The sequence below is a fragment of the Phyllostomus hastatus genome, unplaced genomic scaffold (genome assembly GCF_019186645.2).
Source record: "Phyllostomus hastatus isolate PE091 unplaced genomic scaffold, TTU_PhHast_1.1 phas_contig_62, whole genome shotgun sequence".
Taxonomy (NCBI): Eukaryota; Metazoa; Chordata; class Mammalia; order Chiroptera; family Phyllostomidae; genus Phyllostomus; species Phyllostomus hastatus.
The window spans coordinates 11,190,004-11,211,764 of NW_025333921.1; the positions used below are offsets into that span (position 1 = coordinate 11,190,004).

Sequence of the window (21,761 nt, forward strand, 5' to 3'; positions counted from 1 at the left end):
GAAACATTGATTGGTTGCCTTTTATACTCGCCCGACTGAATCGAACCCAGAACCTAGATGTGTGTCCTGACTGGAGGTGAAATCCACAACATTCTGATGTACAAGACTATGCTCCAACCAACTGAGCCAATGGGCCAGGGCTGGAAATGTCCATTTTTTAAACTTATGTTGCTTAGTTTACATTCCGAACATTGTTTATGCAATCATCCAGGTTACATTGCTTATATTCAAAAGCTCATTGATTCAAGATTCTGAGATAGCTCAGAAGATTACAAAGGCCATATGCATGTAATATAAAATCTTCATTACAATGAATATAGGTTCAGAATTCAAAAGTGATTTTTTAAAGGCTGGAATCTGATTGTGCCTTAAAACACTGTTAATGTCTAAATGTACATACATAAGAAAAAAGGAATAAAAATTTCTAAGATAATTTAGCAAACAATCTTACTTTATATCAATACCTTTGTTTCCAATCATTAAACAGGGAATATTCTTAAGGAATTATATCAATTTAATTGTCTAGAATGCTTTTGCCCTATCATCAGAAACCAGTAGATAGGAGGACCTTCAAAAAAAGTTATATGTTGAGGTTATTTTGCATATAAAGATGTTTCATATAAGGGTTCAGTGTAATGACTATGGTAGTGGGGAACAGAGAAATGTGTGGAATGCTCTTTTTGTTCTTACAGTGCACTACACATATCACCTTCCTCTGCATTGTAGAGCGGCACATTGTCTTCACACTTTTTTGAAACATCCACAAAAGGTATATCAAAGTTTCTCTTCCATGGCAAAATGCGGTAGTTGAATAGCATTACAAATTAAAATAGGGCATTATGAAAAAGCACTCTACAAAAATATAGTATTTATTTCTGAATATAAAAGTAAATCACAAGAATAAGGAAGCTGAGAAGAATGCTATATCAAGTAAAGAGTTAGCTTCAAAAACTGGGTAAAAGAAAGGAACATTTTCTGGACCATGGTATATAACAGCAGAAATCTGTTTTCCTCTGGAGGATACATGAATCCCACAAACTTGGAAGAAGAGCATTAGCAGCAAATTTACTGATCCGATCAAGAAGACTAAACTAAGACTGAAAGTGGAAGAAAAAATGTGAAACAGTAAAATGGATATTATAAAGGGCAACTGATTTAAAATAAAATCAATGCTTGGTGAAAAAATATCTAGAAATTATGTTTTAGAAATCATGGCTTAGAATAATACTTAGGCTTAGAATATATAGTATACTAAATAAAACTAATGAAAATCATATACATGTTAAGTTCGTAAAAATGCACTATTTTCTTTAATCCTTACACAACCCTGGCAGGTGAGTGTAAGACTTGCCACAGATGTTTGTGCAAGGAGTGCCATGCATAAGGGAACCTGGCTTATGAGAAAAGTAGAGAATGTATTCCTCTCCATACTCCCATTGCTTGGTAGGTACTATTATCTTTAATTTACTAGGTAAGAACCTGGGTTTATGCATGTTTGGAAATCTGCTCAAGATTATATAGCTGACAAATGCTAAGGCTAGATTGGCTAGAATTGAAAGCTGGATGTGTCTAGAATTCACAACTTTAGCAAAACATACTGAGGGGAAATTTATATATGCATATGCACACATATATAAATTATTCTAAGATAATAGAGTAAGGGTAAATTATCTAATTTTTTCACAAGGAACAACACAGTGACACAAAATGTGTGTCTTTGCATACTAGTTTTATGATTAGACACATAAATACCTGAATTTAAAGGAGATGCTCACATTAAGGAAGGAAAATCAATGATAGAAACTACCATTGAAAAACAGCATAGCAATACTGGCAACATATTTTACAGAGGTGGTTTATTAATAACAAGTACAAGGTATGGATGAGAAGGAGCAGCTTTAATTAGTTTGAGTCCTTTTTGGAGGAAGTCTAATTCTGCCGATATCTGTCTATTTGAGAGGCACTCCAATGGTAATTATTTTCTGTTAAATCTGAATTACAGAGAAAGTGACTTGCATATCCAAAGGAGACATTGGGCACAAATGTTTTGAGGAATGGTAGAGTAAGGGAAGGGACTGGTGAATGGAGTTGAATAAATGGCGAAGACTTAAAAGTAGGCAGTCCTAAAGCACACAGGAAGCCACGGGCAAGTTACCTAGATAGTCCAAGGAAGAGACGAGAAAGAAAGTGAGAAACTAAAGATGAAATTATGGCTCTGTCATCTTCTCTATCAAAGAAAATTATCATCAAATTAAAACAATTTTGACATAGATTTGGAGTTTACTCAGATTAGGAGTTTACTCAGATTAGGGGTTGAAGTAAATGAGGGCTTTTAAAGGGGAAGTTTCCACATGACCTACTGCTGTCTGCTCTATCAGTGACCTGGGAATACTGAGACAAGGAGGCAGTGATTGTTAAATCCCAGATGTATTCACTAGGAAGGATTTTTTAAAGATTATTAGACATGTTGGATAAAAATATTGTACACAAACTATTTCTTAATTTGAATGAAGTATCTTATACAGTCTTTTATCATAACTTTGTGAACCAGATGGAAAAACATTGCTTTTGTGACTGTACACCGAAGGGCATTACTGATGGTTGATTAGTCTTTCTCCAAACAAAACTTTTTTCTACTGTCCAAACTCAAAATACTATTCTGTGATTTAGTTAAGGTATTGGAAAACATACTTTACAAAGCTGTGGATAATATAAGAAGATAACAGATAAATCTTCAAAATAAAAAAAAATCTTCAGAAATGTTTGTTATGCCAAAACCCCAGATAATACACTATGTAACAGAAAACAATGTAAAGATTTACATTTAAATTTCAAAAATATCATTTATGTCAACAAAGGATAATTGAGTTTAAGAATGGTACATTTGAAAAAATATAGTACTTTCACATAACCTATAATCTTCAGCTACTTGAGGAAATCATACTTGATTATTTCTTCTCATTTTACTAAAATATCTCTATCCTTAATGCATATTAAATTAGTTTTAAAGAGAAAGTTTCCACATGACCCACTGATGCATCCTGTATATACTTTGAACCACTTAGAGTAAAAAATGTAAGTTTTCTAGCTTCTTACCAAATAAGAGAAATAATTATGCAGTATAGGTGTGAGACCACCTCAATGTTTCTTTCAGAGCAATTAGAACATGTAATTTCTATAAAAAATTTGTGGTGAACAATTTAGAAGGCTCAAAGTATGTCACTTTAATACATCTGCTGTCATAGAAAGATATGCATAAATTAATTTCAAAGATTTGTAAATAATTAAGAAGAACTCTGTGTAGAGGAATTTTATCTTTCATATAGAAAAATATATTCTGAAATTCATGCAAAATAATTAAAATGGTAACAAACTATAGTAAGAATGTCTTCACAGAAGATCACAAATTAAAAGGAAAAGCCACGAATTAAGTTTCTCACCTGCCTAATGCCCAGCCGGTATGCCACAATCCGATCCACTGCATCAGGATTCATTTGAGTCCACTGGAGACTGTAGGAATAAACACGGTGTCTGTTTTGCCACACAGGATTATAGGTGTCATAATAGAATTCTGGAGCATAGGCCTTTCCTAAAAACAGAAAGAGTGCTTAAATTTGAATGGTGACATATTACAGTTGAATATACTTCATTTTTTGTCCCTTTTTCCATTTTCCATTGTGAGTTCCATAAGTAATTCTTGAATTTGAAAAGTCATATTATGAAAATCTACTCAATTTTCTGGAGAATTTTGAGAATAGATGCAAGAGGATTTCCTGGTTGGTTAGATTAGCAGTCTGAGAGGAAGAAAAGAATAAAGGATGATTACAAGTTTTTTGACCTAAAAACTGGAAGATTGGAATTTCCATAAAATTAGATTAAAATTTTTGGGAGGGCTGACTTTGGGGTGAGAAGATCAGGAAGTTATTTTTGAACAATTTGAATGATTTAAATGGAGATATCCAGAGGGATATACTAGTCTAGAATTCAGGAAGGGCCAGGGTTGGAGATATAATCAGCTAACCAGAGGCATACACATATATTTTGATTATTTCTTCTCATTTTACTAAAATATCTCTATCCTTAATGCATATTAAATTAGCTTTAATGAGAAAGTTTCCACATGACCCATAATCAGCTAACCAGAGGCATACACATATATTTTAGATTTAAAGCCCTGAGACTGAAGATATTATCAAGAGTGTGAGTAGGTGGAGAAGAAAACTAGGTCTGACCACTAGTACAATTCAAGGAGAAGAGATATGGGAGGAGATAACTCCACAAAGGCCTGACACTGAACAACCGGTGAGTGGGAGAAAAATAAAAAGATGTGGCATCCAAGAAGCCAAAAGAAATATGTCAGCAACTGAGTGACCAAGTCTGTCAAAAAATTAATGAAAATAAAAAATGTTGTTTATATTACTCATGTTTTTAGTTAATAAACTTTAAATTATCCAAACAAAACTTAACAATAACACAACAACTTTGGTCAATAATAAAGTTGTTATTTTAAGAATATTTGAAGTGTGTATAACATACATAACATATAAAACATGGTGTTTTTTTGTTTGTTTGTCAAACAGACCATTTGAAATTACAAGTCAAATTTCCTGATATTCTGAAATATAGATTTTTCACACAATCCATTTTTTTTACAATACCAAATTTAGTTATTGAATCAACAATATTTAGTGAGAGCCTATTAAATACCAGATAGCATACTAGGCATTGAGAATAAAAATGAATAAGGAGTTATGGCCTCTGTCTTCATAGAAATTGCATACATTTCTCAGACTTTTCAAATAGCTTTGTAATTCCTACTGGATAATAAGTTAATAAATTGTACATTTATCATCTCTCATCAACAACCATTCTCTTTTTTTAATATATTAAATGTTAAATGCTCTCCTGGATTTTTCCTTCTGTGGTTTGTGTGCAGAAATGTCTCTTATCTGTTTTTTTCTCTTGTTTTTTAAATATTTTATTTCTTTATTTTTAGAGAGAAGGGAAGGGAAGGAGAAAGAGAGGGAGAGAAACATCAATGTGTGGTTGCCTCTCACATGGCCCCCACTGGGGACCGGGGCTGCAACCCAGGCATAAGGCATATCACCTGACTGGGAATTGAACCAGTGACCCTTTGGTTCACAGCCTGTGATCAATCCACTGAGCTACACCAGCCAGGGCTCTTACCTGGTTTTTGGCATTTCTTCATTATAAGTCACCTATCATCTAGGGGCTACACACTAGTTGATTCATAAAAAATTATCACAAGCAAAAAATGGATTTTGAACACTAAGAATGGAAATGAAGGCTTTTGTTTTCCTGGAGAGAATCACAAGGAAAAAATAATGTGAAATAAAATAAATTTAATTTTTGACATGTTTAGTAGCAAAATTAAATACATTGAATTAAATATCTGAATTTTAGTAGCAATTGTAAAAGTAGCAAGTGTAAAATTGTGTGCATTAAAAATGTTCCATAAATATTCATTCAAATGAGTTACAACTCTATACAAAGAATCTTGCATAGAAGGTCTCTAGAAAAGAACCATCACATTCATTTCATTACTTCTTTACATTATATGATAGTCACTTATTAAATGATAAGACAAATGTATGTTCATAAGAATAAGAGCAAAATCTAGATGAAAGAATAACAATACATTGAATGAAGAAATCAATATCCAAAACACCATTGACACCTTGTATTTAAGACCAGATTTCCCAAAATGATATTTTAAGTACATTTTATTGATTATGCTATTACAGTTGTCCCATTTTTTTCTCCCCTTTACCCCCTCTAGCCTGCACCTTCCTTCCCTCCAGCACTCCCCTCCTTTAGTCCATGTCCATGGGTTGTACACATAAGCTCTTCAGCTTCTCTATTTCCTATACTATTCTTAACTTCCCCCTGTCTATTTCATGCCTACCAATTATGCTTTGTTTTTAAGGAGGTGAATTTAGTAGTAGCTTAAATAAAGAGCTAGGGATTTTGATTTAAAATACGCTTCCAAAATTCATATATGAAGTAATGAGCTGCTTAAGTGAGTAATGTAAAAGAAACTTACAGGGTTTTCATTAGAGGGTGGTATCTAGATTGAATCGAGGTAAGAATCTTAATGTTCTTTCTTTTTATGTATTTGCAAGGGAAAAGGCAGTTGCTTTTGTTTTTTAATCAAGGAGGAAGCACAGCGTATTAGATTTAGTTCTAAGCAACATTTTTTAAAAGTAAATTAATGGTGCATTTACGTAGAAACAAAGAGAGTATAGAGTCACAACTAGAGGCTATTTAGCATGGAAAAGAAAACAGACCTTCTAAAAATGGGCAAATAAAGTTTTCTAGGAGTTGAAACTATCAAAGAGAAAGAAAATCAGACTAAATATTCATCAGATTTATGGAAGAAGATGAAGACCAGTGAGTGACTTTTAAAAGAATGCATATTTAGATTTAGACATGTTCTACCAATCCTCTCTGAATATGGATTGGCTTACCTCAGTGGATTATGATTTCCCTCAACTTGGAGGCATTCAGTCAATACCCAATAGCCATCCAGCAGGGCTGAAATGAATGACTGCCCACAGAACAACCATTAAGTTATCTCTCAGTCTCACATCTATAGGACACTATGGAATATTGGCCTTAACTGTATTATTTCCATTGTTTTGAGCATACTTATTTATAAATTCCATTTCATGTTTCTATTATTTTCAGTCTAATCTTATTGTTGACTGCCAGGAGTGTAATTGGCTAAATGTCATAATAAATGAAAATTGTGACACTTGTAGTACTAATTGTTTTTGTAAATATTTCAAGGTTATTGAAGCAGCTTGACCCTGACATATTTTTTAAAATCTTTATAACTCTGTTAATAATATGAATTTGTTTATCAAGATCCAATTTCAAGGCAGAAAAGACTTAAATGTTAGACTTGAAACCATAAAAAAGTCCTAAAGAAAATATAGGCAGTAAAATTTCAGATACTTCTTGTAGCAATAGATTTTCTGATATATCACTCAGGTATTGGAACAAAAGGAAAATAAACTAATAAGATACATCAAACTATAACGTTCTTGCACAGCAAAGAAAACCATTGACAAAGTGAAAAAAACCCCATCGAATGAGGGAACATATTCACCAATGATATATCTGATAAGGGGTTAATATCCAAAATTTGTAAAAAATTTATAAGACTCCACACCAAGAAAGGAAAATAATCCAATTAAAAAATGGACAAAAGCTCTGAATAGATACGTCTTCAAAGAGGACATACAGATGGCCAATAGACATATGAAAAGATTCTTAATGTCACTAATCATCAGAGAAATGCAAATTAAAACTAAAATGAGATATCACCTCTCACACCTGTCAGAAGGGCTATCATCAATACATCAACCAACAGTATGTGTTGGCGAGAATGTGGAGAGATGGGAACCCTAGTGGACTGCTGGTGGGAATGTAGATTAATGCAGCCACTGTGGAGAACAGTATTGAGTTTACCCCCCCCCCAAAAAAAATGGACTGCCTCATGGTCATTGATTCTACTTCTAAGAATATACCTGAAAAAAATGCCAAAACACTAATTCAAAAGAATATATGCACCCCTATGTTTATTAAAGCATGATTTACAACAGCCAAGATTTGGCAGCAGCCCAAGAGTCCATCAGCAAATGAATGGGCGAAAAGCTGGAATACTACACTGCTGTAAAATGGAAGAAAACTTTAGCTCTTGTGACAGTATGGATGGACAGCATGGGTTATGTTGAGTGAAATAAGGCAGTGAGAGAAAGACAAGTACTATATGATTTCACTTATATCTAAAATCTAAATGACAAAATAAACAAAGTAGAAACAGATTCATAGATACAAAGAACAGATTGACAGCTGGAAGAGGAGAGGGGGTTGTGGGGCTGGATAAAACACTGAATGGATTAAGCAGGAAAAAAAAATCAACCCTCATAGACACAGGCAACAGTAAGGTGATTACCAGAGGGAAAGAGGGTAGTGGGAAGTAGAAGAGGGTTTAGGGGGGATAAATAGCATTGGAAGGAGACTTGACTTAAGGTGAACACACAATACAACATACAGTTGATGTATTATACCAATGTCACTCCAATAAATTCAATACAAATTTAAGAAAATTAAACTACAATCTCTCATTTAAATAATCCAAATAGATTAGGTTATAGTGTAAAATTCTGTCAGCATTTTTGTATTTAATTGCAGCCTATTTCAAAGGCTTTCCAATGTATTTTTAAAAAATACTTTATTTTGTCTGCATTGACATAACATCATTACATATGATTGATATCATATGTAATAATTTTAATATAACATTATATTAGGAAATAATGTAGAGGAGATATATTCCAATGTCTCTTACAACAAAAAAATATATAGTGTAGAAATGATATTGATATACAGAAATTGATATAAATAAATAATCAATTAGAATAGGACCCACTTAAAATTTTTACTTTGATTCATGAAATTAAAATAAATATTTATTTTAGTTGAATAATTGTGACACTTTTGCATTAAAGGTAAAAAAATGGTTTCAGATGATGCATAAAAATATTGATTAGCAAAAAATAATTACTGATAAAAATTTTTGAGTAGTGATAGTTACATATAGATATGTCAGCTTATGTCTCTGAGATAATTTGTACTAAATCTCTTTTGGATAAAATTTACGAAGAAAAAATGTTTCTGATTGTGCTTGAAAAATTCATCTTAAAATTTGAAAAACAAACTTCTCTGATTTCAAAGAAAATCATATTTAATTTTTTATGCTCATTTTGTAAGAAGCTCACAGTAGTACTAAGGATATATATCCTTACAATAATCCTAAGTCTTACAATCAAACATGATACCTGCTGCTTGAACAGGAAAAAAAATTATAATATTCTTTTCTTTTTAATCCTCCAGGTCTTTTTGTTTGTCCCTTTACAGCATGCCAAAAAATATTATTTCTCTTTTATATTCTAGTTTTATTCTTATGTAACATTGTTCCAGTTTAAATATACTAACTGACCTAGAACTACATTCATTATCTAAACTAGCAGATAATTTTTAGATACATTATGTGTGATTATATAAAGATCTTAAATTTAAAAAATTTTCTTAAAATATACATAGGGGAAAATTTTTGTCATTCAAAGTTTTAAGTAGAATTTATGTAAAAGTACAGTCATTCTATTTTGCATATAGCTTTTAAAAAGTGATTAAATTGAAGTTGCAGAATAGGATATTATGTGTAAAGTTAAAAGTAAAAAATAAGAAGAATCTATGACATGTTACTTTCCTGGTCTGAAAATGCTAGCTTCGAATTTAACAAAAATATTTTTTACATACTTAGGCTTACAAGCAAGAAAGAATTATTTCTCTAGGGTCAAAAACAACAAACTGAAAACCAAACAATGAATAAGAACTTAGGGAGAAAAGAAGTGTTGTTGCTTTGCATCCTTGGGACCTGGACTTTAGGCCCGTGAGAGATGAGGTTAATGAGCCAGTCCAAGATGAGACATTGAAAGTGAGGCCAGTCCATTTGATCAAGATTAGTAAAAACATCAATCTCAGACATAGTGTATCCTAGAAAAAGCTGCCCCTCATCAGCATGGTCAGAAGATGACAAAAACACTACATTAACCAAAACATCTTCCTTGGCCAGTAGACCACCTGGGGAGCTTGAGTAGATCCAGTATCAAGTCACTCTTAAAGGACATGCTTTCGCTCAGGTTGCAGAGATTTCTCCCAATTGAGCCTCAATAATTATGAATTAAAAATAAAACAATAACACACAAGAAAATATTCCTCTATGAGTGATTAAGAATGACAATAAACAGTAGAATTAGACTACAGATAGTGGATAACTACAGATAATGAAAATGGAATTTATAAATACACATGAATGAAATAATTAAAATATGCAATAGAAAATGGTAAACAAACACTATGGGACCTTCTATAAAAGAATAATTAATACTATCTATTGGGACCAAAGGTAGGCTTTATGGTAGGCTTTATGGTAGGTAGGCTTTATCTAATATCTTTATTGATCTTAAAGAAGAAAGTCCTCAGACAGATAAGGTTGGTTTATGGAGAGATAGAAAAGAAGAAAAGTAAGGTATGACCTTAACAGGAGAAAAATGAATATACAACATAATAGGCAACATTTTAGAACTCTCACAAGATCTGGTCTGGCTGTAACATGCTATACCCATCTTTCCTACCAATATGTGCACCTTTGAAGAACAGAAATATTCTCATCTATTCTAATCACAATGGCTGATACAAAGGCATGCACTTAAATAAGATAAGAATTCAGGTCACTGCTAATTTACAAAGTGTCTTGTTTGATGTGATAAGATGTTTCATATTTGCCTTATAGTTCAATTGTTCTCAAATTATTTTAACCAGTACTCACTTCAGTGGGAGAAAAAAATTTTATAGTGAATCTACTGATTTTTATTTCCCAGTGTGAAAGAACTCAGTGATATGAAATAATTAAATGAGCATTAAATCAATATTCAAAAATGGTAATAATGGAGGAATTTAACAAAAACACACTTGCAAAGTACCAAACATAATATTGATAACAATTTAAAACTTTTCAAACCTGTATTTATTGGTACAAGAAAAGTAGCTACAGAAATCCATGGCAAACTGAAACACTGATGATGTGCTAATTAAAAAAAAAAAGACTTTTAAAAATCATTGGAATCACAGCTCTTTGCCTGCATGAATTTGTAGTAGAAGCTACCCAACACAGTCAAGTGCTTTGGAGTCAGTCTCATTGTGTTTAGCCACATAGACTAAGGCCATAAATTCCTCATTATGATTTATTAGACATAAAATACATAAAAATCCACATAGCTCTCTCATTTCTTCATAGGGCAGAAGAAAGAACTTATAATTGTTAGACTCATAATTATGTTTTTTCCTTGAAATTAATGGATCTTGGGTCATACTAAAAATGAAAAGAAATGCTTCTACAGAAATTGATATATATCTAAGTTTTCAATCAGAAGTATGATATAAATCCACTTTATATTTCACAAATATAATGGTGGGTAAGAAGAAAATAGATTAGGTAAGTGAAAAACTCTTGGCAGGAAACCAGTAAGATGATAGTGTCTTTGAAACAAAGGACTATGGACAAAGACAAAGGCGAGAAGAATTGAATGTGGGAGTTGGAGGCTGGGTAAGAAAGGGGAGAGAGTAAAGGGGGAAAAATGAGGACAACTATAATTGAACAACAATAAAAAATACATGATTTTGGAAATAAAGAAAGATTAATAAATTCAAATGTTACTGCATAAAAACAAGTGATCATCATTGGTCCTCTGAGTGGGTTTGTGGGTAGACTGAAATTTTCAATCTTCAGAGACTGAAAGGGTACTAGAGTTTCTAAATGACAAGGAAAAGAAACTTATGCATCTTATCCTGGAAAAGGAGTGAAAAACTGTCACCTCATGGTGTCCTATTCTTTTGAAAGCGTATTGTTTTTATTTAAAGCCATATAAAAATGTTGTGAAAGTAAGGCATAAAGATTAGTTTGAGAAAAAAAAAAGGTCGACTTTTGTGAAGTCAAAGGAAATTGTTTTAAAAGAATCAATGTGCTTATCTGTATTACCTATATTTGATAGTCAGTCATGTGATATTTAATATTAGTCTTTATTTCATTGAAAGTAATAAAGGAATTATTACTAAATTGATGGATTATGTCTATTCTCATTTGACTAGAAAGATGGTAAATTAATATGAAGAAGAAATGAAAAATAGAAAACATGTAAGTAATACTTAAGAAAAGCAACTATTGTATCAATAAAGAACAATTTATTCTAGAATTAAGGTGGATGTCAGAGCAGCAATACAACTGACGCATCAAGAATTTGTTCAACAGGAATACTTGTCAATATCGTGCAGGAAACAAAAACAGAACAACTGAATTACACAGCTGTGAAGTCAATAACAATATCTCTTTATTAATGATTGTGTGGACTTCGTAAAAAATGCAAAACTTGTAATAATTTATAACCTCACTAAATCTTTAGGTTAAATACCTTTGTACTTGAGATGGAGATGTGTTTATCTATATTTTCTTTTCCTATTTAGAGAAAGCCAATATGTTTTTAAATGACCAGTCATTGTTATGACATTTTTAAAAAATTGCAACATTACCAGTTTATGCATCCGTTATGTGGATCAATTTTCTTCTGCGGGAGTCAGGGCTATGGAAACCACACTGAGGCTAACTGCCCAGTGGCCACACCTTAGTGCTCAAGACCTTGATTTACAGCCTTGGACATCAAGTTTATTGATTGGCTAAATAATAAAATTATTGACAATAGTGTCAGTTTTTACAAATCACTGGAATCTCTGTTGTAAGCTTTCAAATTTGCCCAAGCATAAGGTATAGTTTCTTTGGTCACATTGTGATTTTATTTGTAGGTTATGCCTTTTTCAAATTAAAACTACTAAAGAAGTAGTTTTCTTACTCCCCAAAATGACTTTTTGGAAGCAATTTGTATTTTAACACAATTGAGTCACCTCTGACCCTTTTTAGACATCAGCTTAGAAAACAAAATATTTACACAAAGTATTGGTTTACACACCAAATACCTATAATTGTCTTGGGTAATATAAAATAAACACATGCATTTTCCTGATAACATTTCCACTTAGATAAATAGTCCTTTACCCTAAACCTTGAATGTACTTTGCCAAAAGTGGTGAAAAATATAAATACGTTTTTTTTTCAAACTAAGTTCAGATTAGAATCAGATTCAAAATTTTAAAAGATGGTTTAGACTTGATGAAATGATTAGCTTTTATATTTGGCATCCAAATAGAAAATTGGTAAGGGTTTAGAGGAAGCTTAGAAATAAAAATTATAAATTCACTGATATTTTACTTACAGATATCTAAGTAAGTTTGAAGTGTATAAAAGCCACATGCCCTAAAGAAAAACAATCTGGAGAGCTCCTCTGAGAGTAGATGGCTGACTATTGGTGAAGAAGGAGAGACTTGTAAGAAAAGAAAGAAGAAAAGGCAAGTCTTTAACTGTGTACTTCAACTATCCCTTTATATTTATATCTCTTGCCTAAGGGCCTTCGCTTGTCAATATGCTGTCTGGAACTTGGTACACACACCAGAATTTTTTGTTTCAGTTTGCTGTTTAAAAGTTATTCTATTTAATTTAGCACTACAACCATAAATTTATGGAACAAGAAAAATCTTGAGGGATGAAAATTATATTTAGAATTTATATAAGAATGTACAGTTTACAAAGTACTTTCAAAAATATTAACTTACTTTAGTCTTTTTTTTTAAGATTTTATTTACTTATTTTGGAGCGATGGGGAAGGGAGGGAGAAAGAGAGGCAGTGAAACATCAATGTGTGATTGCCTCTTGTACACCCAATACTGGGAATATGGCCTGCAACCCAAACATGTGCCCTGACTGGGAATCAAACTGGTGATGCTTTGATTCACAGGCCTGTGCTCAATCCACTGAGCTACACCAGCCAGGGCCAACTTACTTTAGTCTTTACAGAGGTTGGAAGTGCAAACATGCAAAAGGATAATACTTGGCTTACACTGCGAATCTTGAAGGTTAATGAGATCATAATTACTGTGCTATTACAGGCAACTACCTTGTCTGGCCTGCAGATCATCTGTCAAAACAATCCAAATAAATAGTTTATGAGAAAGAAGAGAGGTTACACCACTTCATCTAAATATACAAATAAAGCCGACTTTCAAACTGAGAGGGTTTGATCCCTATCTTCTTCACTGTATATTATTTCGGGAATGTCAAAATAAAATAAAATTATTAGAAATACCTCCTTCCAAAAATACTGCAGCAAATATTTCCAAGTCAGAGAGAATACAAAACCATTCCCTTCCATTGAAAAATACATTTAATTAATAGGAGTACATGTCAAGTGTCATTGCATGAGGGAGGCCATCTGGAAGACTACGTTTGGCTCTGTCACAATGATGGTTCTAGGTTGACTGTGTGATTCTCTCTGCTTATATATAAAGATGTATAGGCTATCCTTTCAAGAACTACACCACTTCTGTAATATATAATGGTCGTGTGTGTTAATGAGCCAATTCCTGCAAAGGTATGTATGTGGTAGCATGGGGAGCAGAGACATAATTGAGTTTGAAGAAGAAATTCCCTATATGTCATTAAATTTCACAAGACAGAAGCAAATCCAGACATTTAAAAAAATGATTATACACACGGTATGCCATTCCTGGGAAAAGCACAAACCTCCTGTGTATAGTGACTGCCTACTTGTTAGAAGTCTGCCGGTTTGTAGTAGCAGTGAATACACCCTTGTTCTCTAAACAGTTCTATTTCCCCTGGCTCATTCTATGCCCATATCAAAGAAATACTGCTGGAGAATGAAACCCCTGAAGTATCCAGCAATTTAGAAACTGAATTGTTAATTCTTACCTGGACAGAAAGGAAGCAGAAATAGCATCTGCATCCCCTACAAGATGCCAGTATCCAGTATCCAAGAGTATGTATGAGCCAATATATGGAACAATGAAAATATGTGCTTATTTACTAGGTGGCCTATATTTTTATAAAGCTGTAAAACCTTCCCTTGCTTTTTCTGGCAATGCACGAAGACTTCTCACAGGTAATCCAAATGCCAGTCACTTCAGCTTTCCCATCTATCCTTTTCTTATTCCAGTTTCTATCAAAAGGACAGTCAAGGAATGGGCAATGCCTTCTCCCTTGAGGCTGTGTGTAGTGTGGAGAAATTCTATATGAATCTGAATGATGTAACTGAAAAAAAGCATGTTCCAAAAATACCAATATACAAAATATCAAATAGAGTATATCAAAACAAGGGAAAATCCCACAGATGATGTAATATTTCAATTTCAGAGGTTCAATTTATTTTTGGTCAGTCTTGTAAAACCCTTCAGCTACTGGATTTTTTTTTCCTTTTTATACTATAAATATGTCTATGCAGATGGATGAATTCTCATGAAATTATCATTAAATGCTTTTCTCTGATGTCTTTCTATTCATGACTTTGTATGCCTGTTTCCTGGGTTCTGCCTGGTCACAGAAAATTTCCTAATTGTGGCTTCTGAAGCATTAGGACAAAGCTTAACCTAGGGGATAAAACAGTTCTTTGTAAGCTAAAGGAGGAATGGGTGCCTAATATTTCCCAAAGAGAAACAAAATTTTTAAAGGCACTTTTGTTGATTTTGTCATTTGTCAGGCACTATGCTAAGCAACTTGCACACATTATGTTTTGTAATATTCACAGTCCTTTCAGGATAAGAATATTCTTTCAGTTTCCCGTTACAAAAGATGAAAGTGAAGATTGGTGATCTCTTCTTTTTATGAAACATTTTTTTTTATTTTAGTGGTTGTTCAAGTATAGTTTTCTGCCGAGATTAGTGATCTTAAACAATTTGCATTGTAGTAAGCAACTGGTGAGTGACAAAGCTACATTCTGAACCCACACTGTCAGAGCCCTTTTTATTGTAGCACCTGGCATCCTGGGCATGACTGCTCACTTCCAAGTGTCCCTGGGCAAAGAGGTAAGTGGGACTGAGTGCAGGCTCTATTTCTCTTGCAATCACATGTGCTCCTGTATCAGAGACATATCTGTTTCAAGAAATGGACAGTTTTCCTTTGTACATACGCAAGTACTATAGAGCTGCGGGATTTCCTAAAATGATAACTTCCACTAATGTAAAAAAGATCTCGACTCTGCTCATCGTGAGTACTGGAACCTAAATTGTAATTTAATCTGAGACTCAACCAGAAATGCCTTATTATATCATTATCTGAAAGCATCATCAATCCACAAGTTAATAAAATAGAATTAACTAAATGTCTAGAATGAGAATTGCATGTATTTTATTAAAGGTTTAACTCAGATATAATGAATAAATAATAAGCTGCAAATAAATGTATTCCTTAAAGCTATACATTTCCTAAAAACTTAACAAGTTAGAAAATATCTAAAAGCTTTGTGTTCATTGAAAGGAGCATTGGTTGAGGAGCGTGCTCAGAGGGGAACAGATGGATGAGCCAGTGGCTCTCAGGCGGGGAGAACTGAACGTTCAAGGGTGTACTTACAGGCCACATTAACTTTTTGGCAAGTGCTGTTGCTGCATATGTGGGTGGTCCATCGCTGAATATGAATGTGCTGAATATCATTTAGGCAGGGAGCAAGAGGTGTTCAAGTGAGTTGGAGAGGAGCCCAGAAGGTATACTGTTTATCTTCTAGGACATTTATGTTCACCCAAACATATAACTCGAATTGATAAAGTATATTTAGATGTGAATAAAGAAAACTAATTATTGAGACTGAACTGTTATGACTCTCTAAGAATAACTAAAAGATCTATGAATAAGATTCATAGTATGAAAAAAATGAGTAGAGCATAAATAACAGCTCTTATCATATTGCTAAGAAGCAATATAGCCTGGATCTAACTGCAAAGGAGGTGTCTGCTTGCAGTTGCAACCTGAGACTTCTAGTAACTGTCACAGGTTCTTTAGAAATAGACAAAGTTCATCACAATGACGAAAGGAGATTTCTTAAGTAATGTGAAATGATAAGACTTTGGTTATATCTTCTGGTCTGAAACCTGAAAAGAATTTATAAAAAGAAAACCTTTGTTGACTTTCGCAACTTAACAGCTTTGTTACAAAATCTCTCATGTAAAGGAGGACGGATCAGTTTGTGGGCAATCACCTGTGGAATCTCTCTTCTGACCAGCCTGAGTGTGATTCTGGCATGCCTTCGCAACAAGTTTCACAGTGCCTGTATCCATTGATCATCCCTCCGGGACGAAGGGCAGAGGCCAGACACTTAGACACGTGGAGGTTTGGGAGATGGCTTTGATTCCACAGAATTAGTTCCAGATTCTTTCATGGATCAGTTATTTTTACCACCCAATATCTACTAAAAAATCCAACTGTACTAAAAGTGCTAAAAGGGCCCTTGAAAAGAAAGAAATACTAAACACATAATATTCACATACATATGTATTCATTTCTATATTGCGGTTTCTTTTTTTTCATTCTTCTGTGGTGTTAGTACATACTAGGAAGGTTTTTATTTTTTCTCTCACTGAAAACTATGTGTGATTTCAGGTTGTTATCCTCTTATTTGCTACAAACAATACCTAATTCTTGCCCCAAATCATATCAGAAAGCTATGAGAAAAGTTTTGGAATCCTGTGACCTACGTTGTTATGCTGATATTTCTGTCTTCCCTTTATTCTACTTTATTCTACTCAGCAGTGACAGTCTTGCTTACAAAGTGTTAATCCTCCAAAACCTGGTTCCTATCTTTCTGATGACCTTTGTTACCAAACATGTTAGGTCATTTTATATTCTAAATGCAACGGTCACTACCTCTTAAAGTAAGGGGAATAACTGAGAAACGATGATAGTTATCCTGGGAGGGGAGATACTGTGAATATAACCAGTTTTGTGTCTTTGTCTAAACCAGAGTAGTTTAGAAGTTAGGAGGAGAAAAAAGGAACAAAGGATTCTGGAGGAACAATTCACTTTAAAAAATTACCTTGAATATATTAATACAATATGGATTGGGAAAATTATATACATGATAGTATTAAATAGAACAGTGTGATTTATAATATGAAATGCCTCCCATCCCAACCCTACTTTAATTATCAAATATCATCCATTTGTTCAGTAGTATTTCACTAAGGTATAATTTAAATATAATAAAATTCATACATTTTAAAAGCATATTTTGATGAGTTAGAAAAATATGTTGCTATGTAATCCCCACCCCCAATCCATATATAAGGGATTTCCATCAGAGCAGAAAGTTGCCTCCTGCCCCTCTGTAATCAGTGAGCCCTGGCCAAATAAGAATCTAATTCCTACTACTAAATATTCTTTTTGCCTGTTCAGGAAATCAATAGAAATGTAACAAAAAACTGTGCATCTTTAGTGTCTGGTTCTGATTCCTCAACATACTGTTTTTGAAATTCATCCTTCCATAAAAATGTGTGCTATCAGTAGCTCTTCCCACAGTTATGACTGAGTGAAATTCCTTTTCATGAGTAGATCACAAGTTGTGTATCCTTTTAGCTGTTAATGGATATTTGGGATGTTTCCAGTTAGAGGTTATTACAATTAAAGCTGCTATTAAAGTTTGTGCATAAGTCTTTGTATAGACATACACTTTCATTACTGTTGGGCAATCATCTAGGAGTGAAATAGTCAGATAACTTGGTAAGTGCATGTCTAAGATTATGAGAGACTAACAGGTGATTTTCAAAAAACCAATGCCATTTTGCATTTCCAAAAGCAGTCTGTGATAATTTTAGTTACTCTATTTTCTTTTTGTTTCTGTTTAAATTATACATTAGAAAATGGTTTATTGAATTGAAATACTTTTAAAGCTTTTGTTGTGGAAAATCCACCCACACGCGGGGAGATAATGAAGCACAAACTTTATTACCCGGGGGCCAAGAGGGGGTGGTTAACATCCAAATCCTCTGAGCACCCATCCTTACTCTCCCGGGGTTTAAATAGTCCTGGGCTTCCTACCTACGTGGCAAGCTAGGTTACAGAAGCTGAATGCGGAAATTAGGTCCAGCTACCTTATATGGGAAACAAAGAGAAAACTCAGGAGGAATTTGCAGAAGCTACAGAGCACAGGAGCTTATCATGGGAGTCTGTGTACGACCTTGAGTAACTGGCCGTTGCTTTGGTTATGACTTGTCAGCTTCTATAGTCCTGTGTGAAATTTTGCAAGTGTTACAGTTACAAAACATAAGAAACTTTTGGAGTTTTTTTTCCTACCACACTTTTACCCAAAGATGATCATTATTTTCATTTATTATTGTTCAGTTACAGTTGTCCCACTTTTTCCCTATTGCTCACCCCCACCCTGCCCCTGCATTCCCACAGTCAATTTACCACATTGTCCATGCCCATGAGTCCTCTATTTGTATTCCTTTGCTTGCCCCTTCACCTTCTTTCCCCAGTTACCCCCCTCTCTCCTCCTGGCTGGTCACTATTTGTTCTTTATTTTCAAGTCTCTGATTCTATGTTGCTCATTTGCTTGTTTTGTTGATTAGTTTCCACTTATAGGTGAGATCATATGGTATTTGTCTTTCACCATCTGGATTATTTCACTTAGCATAATGCTCTCCAGTTCCATGTGTGCTGCCAGGAAGGGTATGATTTCCTTCTTTCTTTCTGCTGTATAGTATTCCATTATGTAAATGTACCACAGTGTTTTGATCCACTCATTTACTGATGGGCACTTAGGCTGTTTCCAGCACTTTGGCTATTGTAAATAACACTGCTTTGAACATTGAGGCTCATAGGTTCTTTTGAATTGGTAATTCTGGGATCTTAGGGTATAGTCCCAGTGGTGGGATCGCTGGATTGAAAGCTCAGTTACTCTGTTTTTTTATCAATACCTGGTATTGTCAGATTTTTCAACTTCAGTCATTATAAAGTATGTGAAGTATTGTGCTTGTGGTTTAAATTTCATAATGGCCACCAGTTTTCAAATTTCAAATTTAATAATGGCCACCAGTTTTATGCAATTATTGATCAGTTATATGCTCTTTTGTGCAATGTCTATTCAAGTTTTTGCCAATTTTTTAATTAAATTATTTGTCTTATTATTGATTTTTAAGAATGATTTATATGTTCTAGACATAAGCCTTTATCACAAACATGTTTTTCAAACATTTTCTTCCAGTCTATGCCTTTTCTTTTCTTACTGATGTCTTTTAAACAGCAGAAGGATTGTAATCATGATGATGTTTGTAGATTACTTTTTAATGAGTGGTGCTTTTATTTTGTTTACACTCTAAGAAATCTTTGTATAAATTTTCTTCTATGTTTTCTCTAGAGCTTCATAGTTTTAGCTTCTTATATTTACATCTATAATCAATTTTAAATTAATTTTGTGGGTAGTGTGAGGTATTAAGCTTATATATTTTTAAACATGAATGTACAGTTAGCCTATCACAATTTATTCAGGAGACTACCATTTTCCCAATGGGTTATATGACTTTGAAAAACTCAATTGTCCATACATGTATCATATATGCTACCATGGAGGTCAATTTCTATATTCTCTATCCCATCTCATTGATTCAAGTGCTTATACAAAAACAGAATGAAAGACGGTGAAGGGATTAACTAAAGAACGTTTATAAACAACCCATGGACAAGGATGAAAACACGGGGATTGCCTTGAGAAGGGAAGAGGATAGGACTGAGTGGAGGTGGGAAAGAGGAGGAAAAGTGGGGACTGTAACTGCATAAAAAATACAAGTAAAATTTAATAAAAGTAGCCACATTATTTTGATTATTATAGTTTTACAATAATTTTGAAATCAATTAGTATGAATCCTTTCTACCCCAAAATATGTTTAACTATTACTGGACCTTAGTTTTCCAAACAACATATAGAGTAAGTTTATCAATTAAAAAAGTCATAATGGCAGCTTTCCTAATAATGCATTGAATCTATACATGAATTTGGAGAGAACAAGCATCAAAACAATAGTCATGCTTCCAATTTATGGACAAGGTAATTTCTCTGATTATTTAGGTCTTGCTTAATTTTTCTCAGTAACTTTATATTTTTCAGTGTATGTCTTGTGCATACTTCATTAAATTTATTCACATTTTGATATAATTAGAAAAACATTTAAAGATTTTATTTATTTATTTTTAAAGAGTTGTGAAGGGAGGGAGACAGAGTAGAAGAAAAACGTCAATGTGTTGGCCTCTGATGCATCCCCTACTGGAGACCTGGCCTGCAACCTAGGCATATGCCCTGATTGGGAATCAAACTGCTGGCCCTTTGGTTCACAGGCTGGCACTCAATCCAGTGAGCAACACCAACCAGGGCTGGAAATATTTTTTACATTTGAGTTTCAATTATGTAACTATTATACAGAAATATCATGAATTTTATATATTGATTTTTTATCCCATGCTACTCTTATCTTATTAATTAAAACCAATTTTCCTATAAAGTTTTAAGATTGTTTACAAAAATAACTATCTAATCTATGAATGGAAATAGTTTTACTTCTTCTTTTCTGTTCTTATGTATTTTATTTACTTTTCTTGTGTTATTGCAGTGATACAAATCTGCGGTACAGTATCTGTGACTGGTAAAAGTGGGTACTATTGTCTTGCTCCCAATCTTAGAAGAAAAATGCTTGGTCAGCATGTAATCTATTGTGGTAATCAGTTATGTAGACGTGAAAATAACGTACAAGTATAGTTTACAACTTTGAGTGTAATGATCTATAAATATCAATTAGTTTAATTTGCTTGATAGTATATTCTGGATCTTCTGAAACTGGTAATTTTCTGGGTACATATTTTCTTGATTACTCATAGATGTTAAAATCTTCAGCTCTAATTATAGAATAGTCTATTTTTCCTTGCACTTTTTATTTATGAATTTGGAAGCTCTATTATTAGAGGCACATATTTAGAAAGCTTTTAGGTCTTTTCTATAAACTTCTCTTTATTGCTATCAAATGTCCCTTTTTAGCACCTACAAGTTTTCTGTGAAGTGCATTCTGTCTGATACTAATGCAGCCATGTCAGCTTTCTTACGTCTGTTGTTGGTGTGTTGTTGTGTTCTTCCACCCTTTTCCTTTCTTCCTCTGTATATTTTTTGCATTTACTCTTTCTCGTAGACAGCAGTATCTCGTAGTTTGCATGTACTTTTTATAAATCCAGTCATATT

At 33.4% G+C, this 21,761-nt stretch overlaps 1 protein-coding gene across 1 annotated transcript in view; it reads right to left on the reverse strand.

Annotated features, from left to right (window-relative positions):
• Positions 1–21,761, reverse strand: part of MDGA2 (MAM domain containing glycosylphosphatidylinositol anchor 2) — an 835,187-nt gene that overhangs the window by 90,516 nt on the left and 722,910 nt on the right. Inside the window, exon 10 of the mRNA XM_045848684.1 lies at positions 3,441–3,589. Coding sequence (XP_045704640.1) covers positions 3,441–3,589 — 149 coding nt within the window. The remainder of the gene's footprint in view (positions 1–3,440; positions 3,590–21,761) is intronic.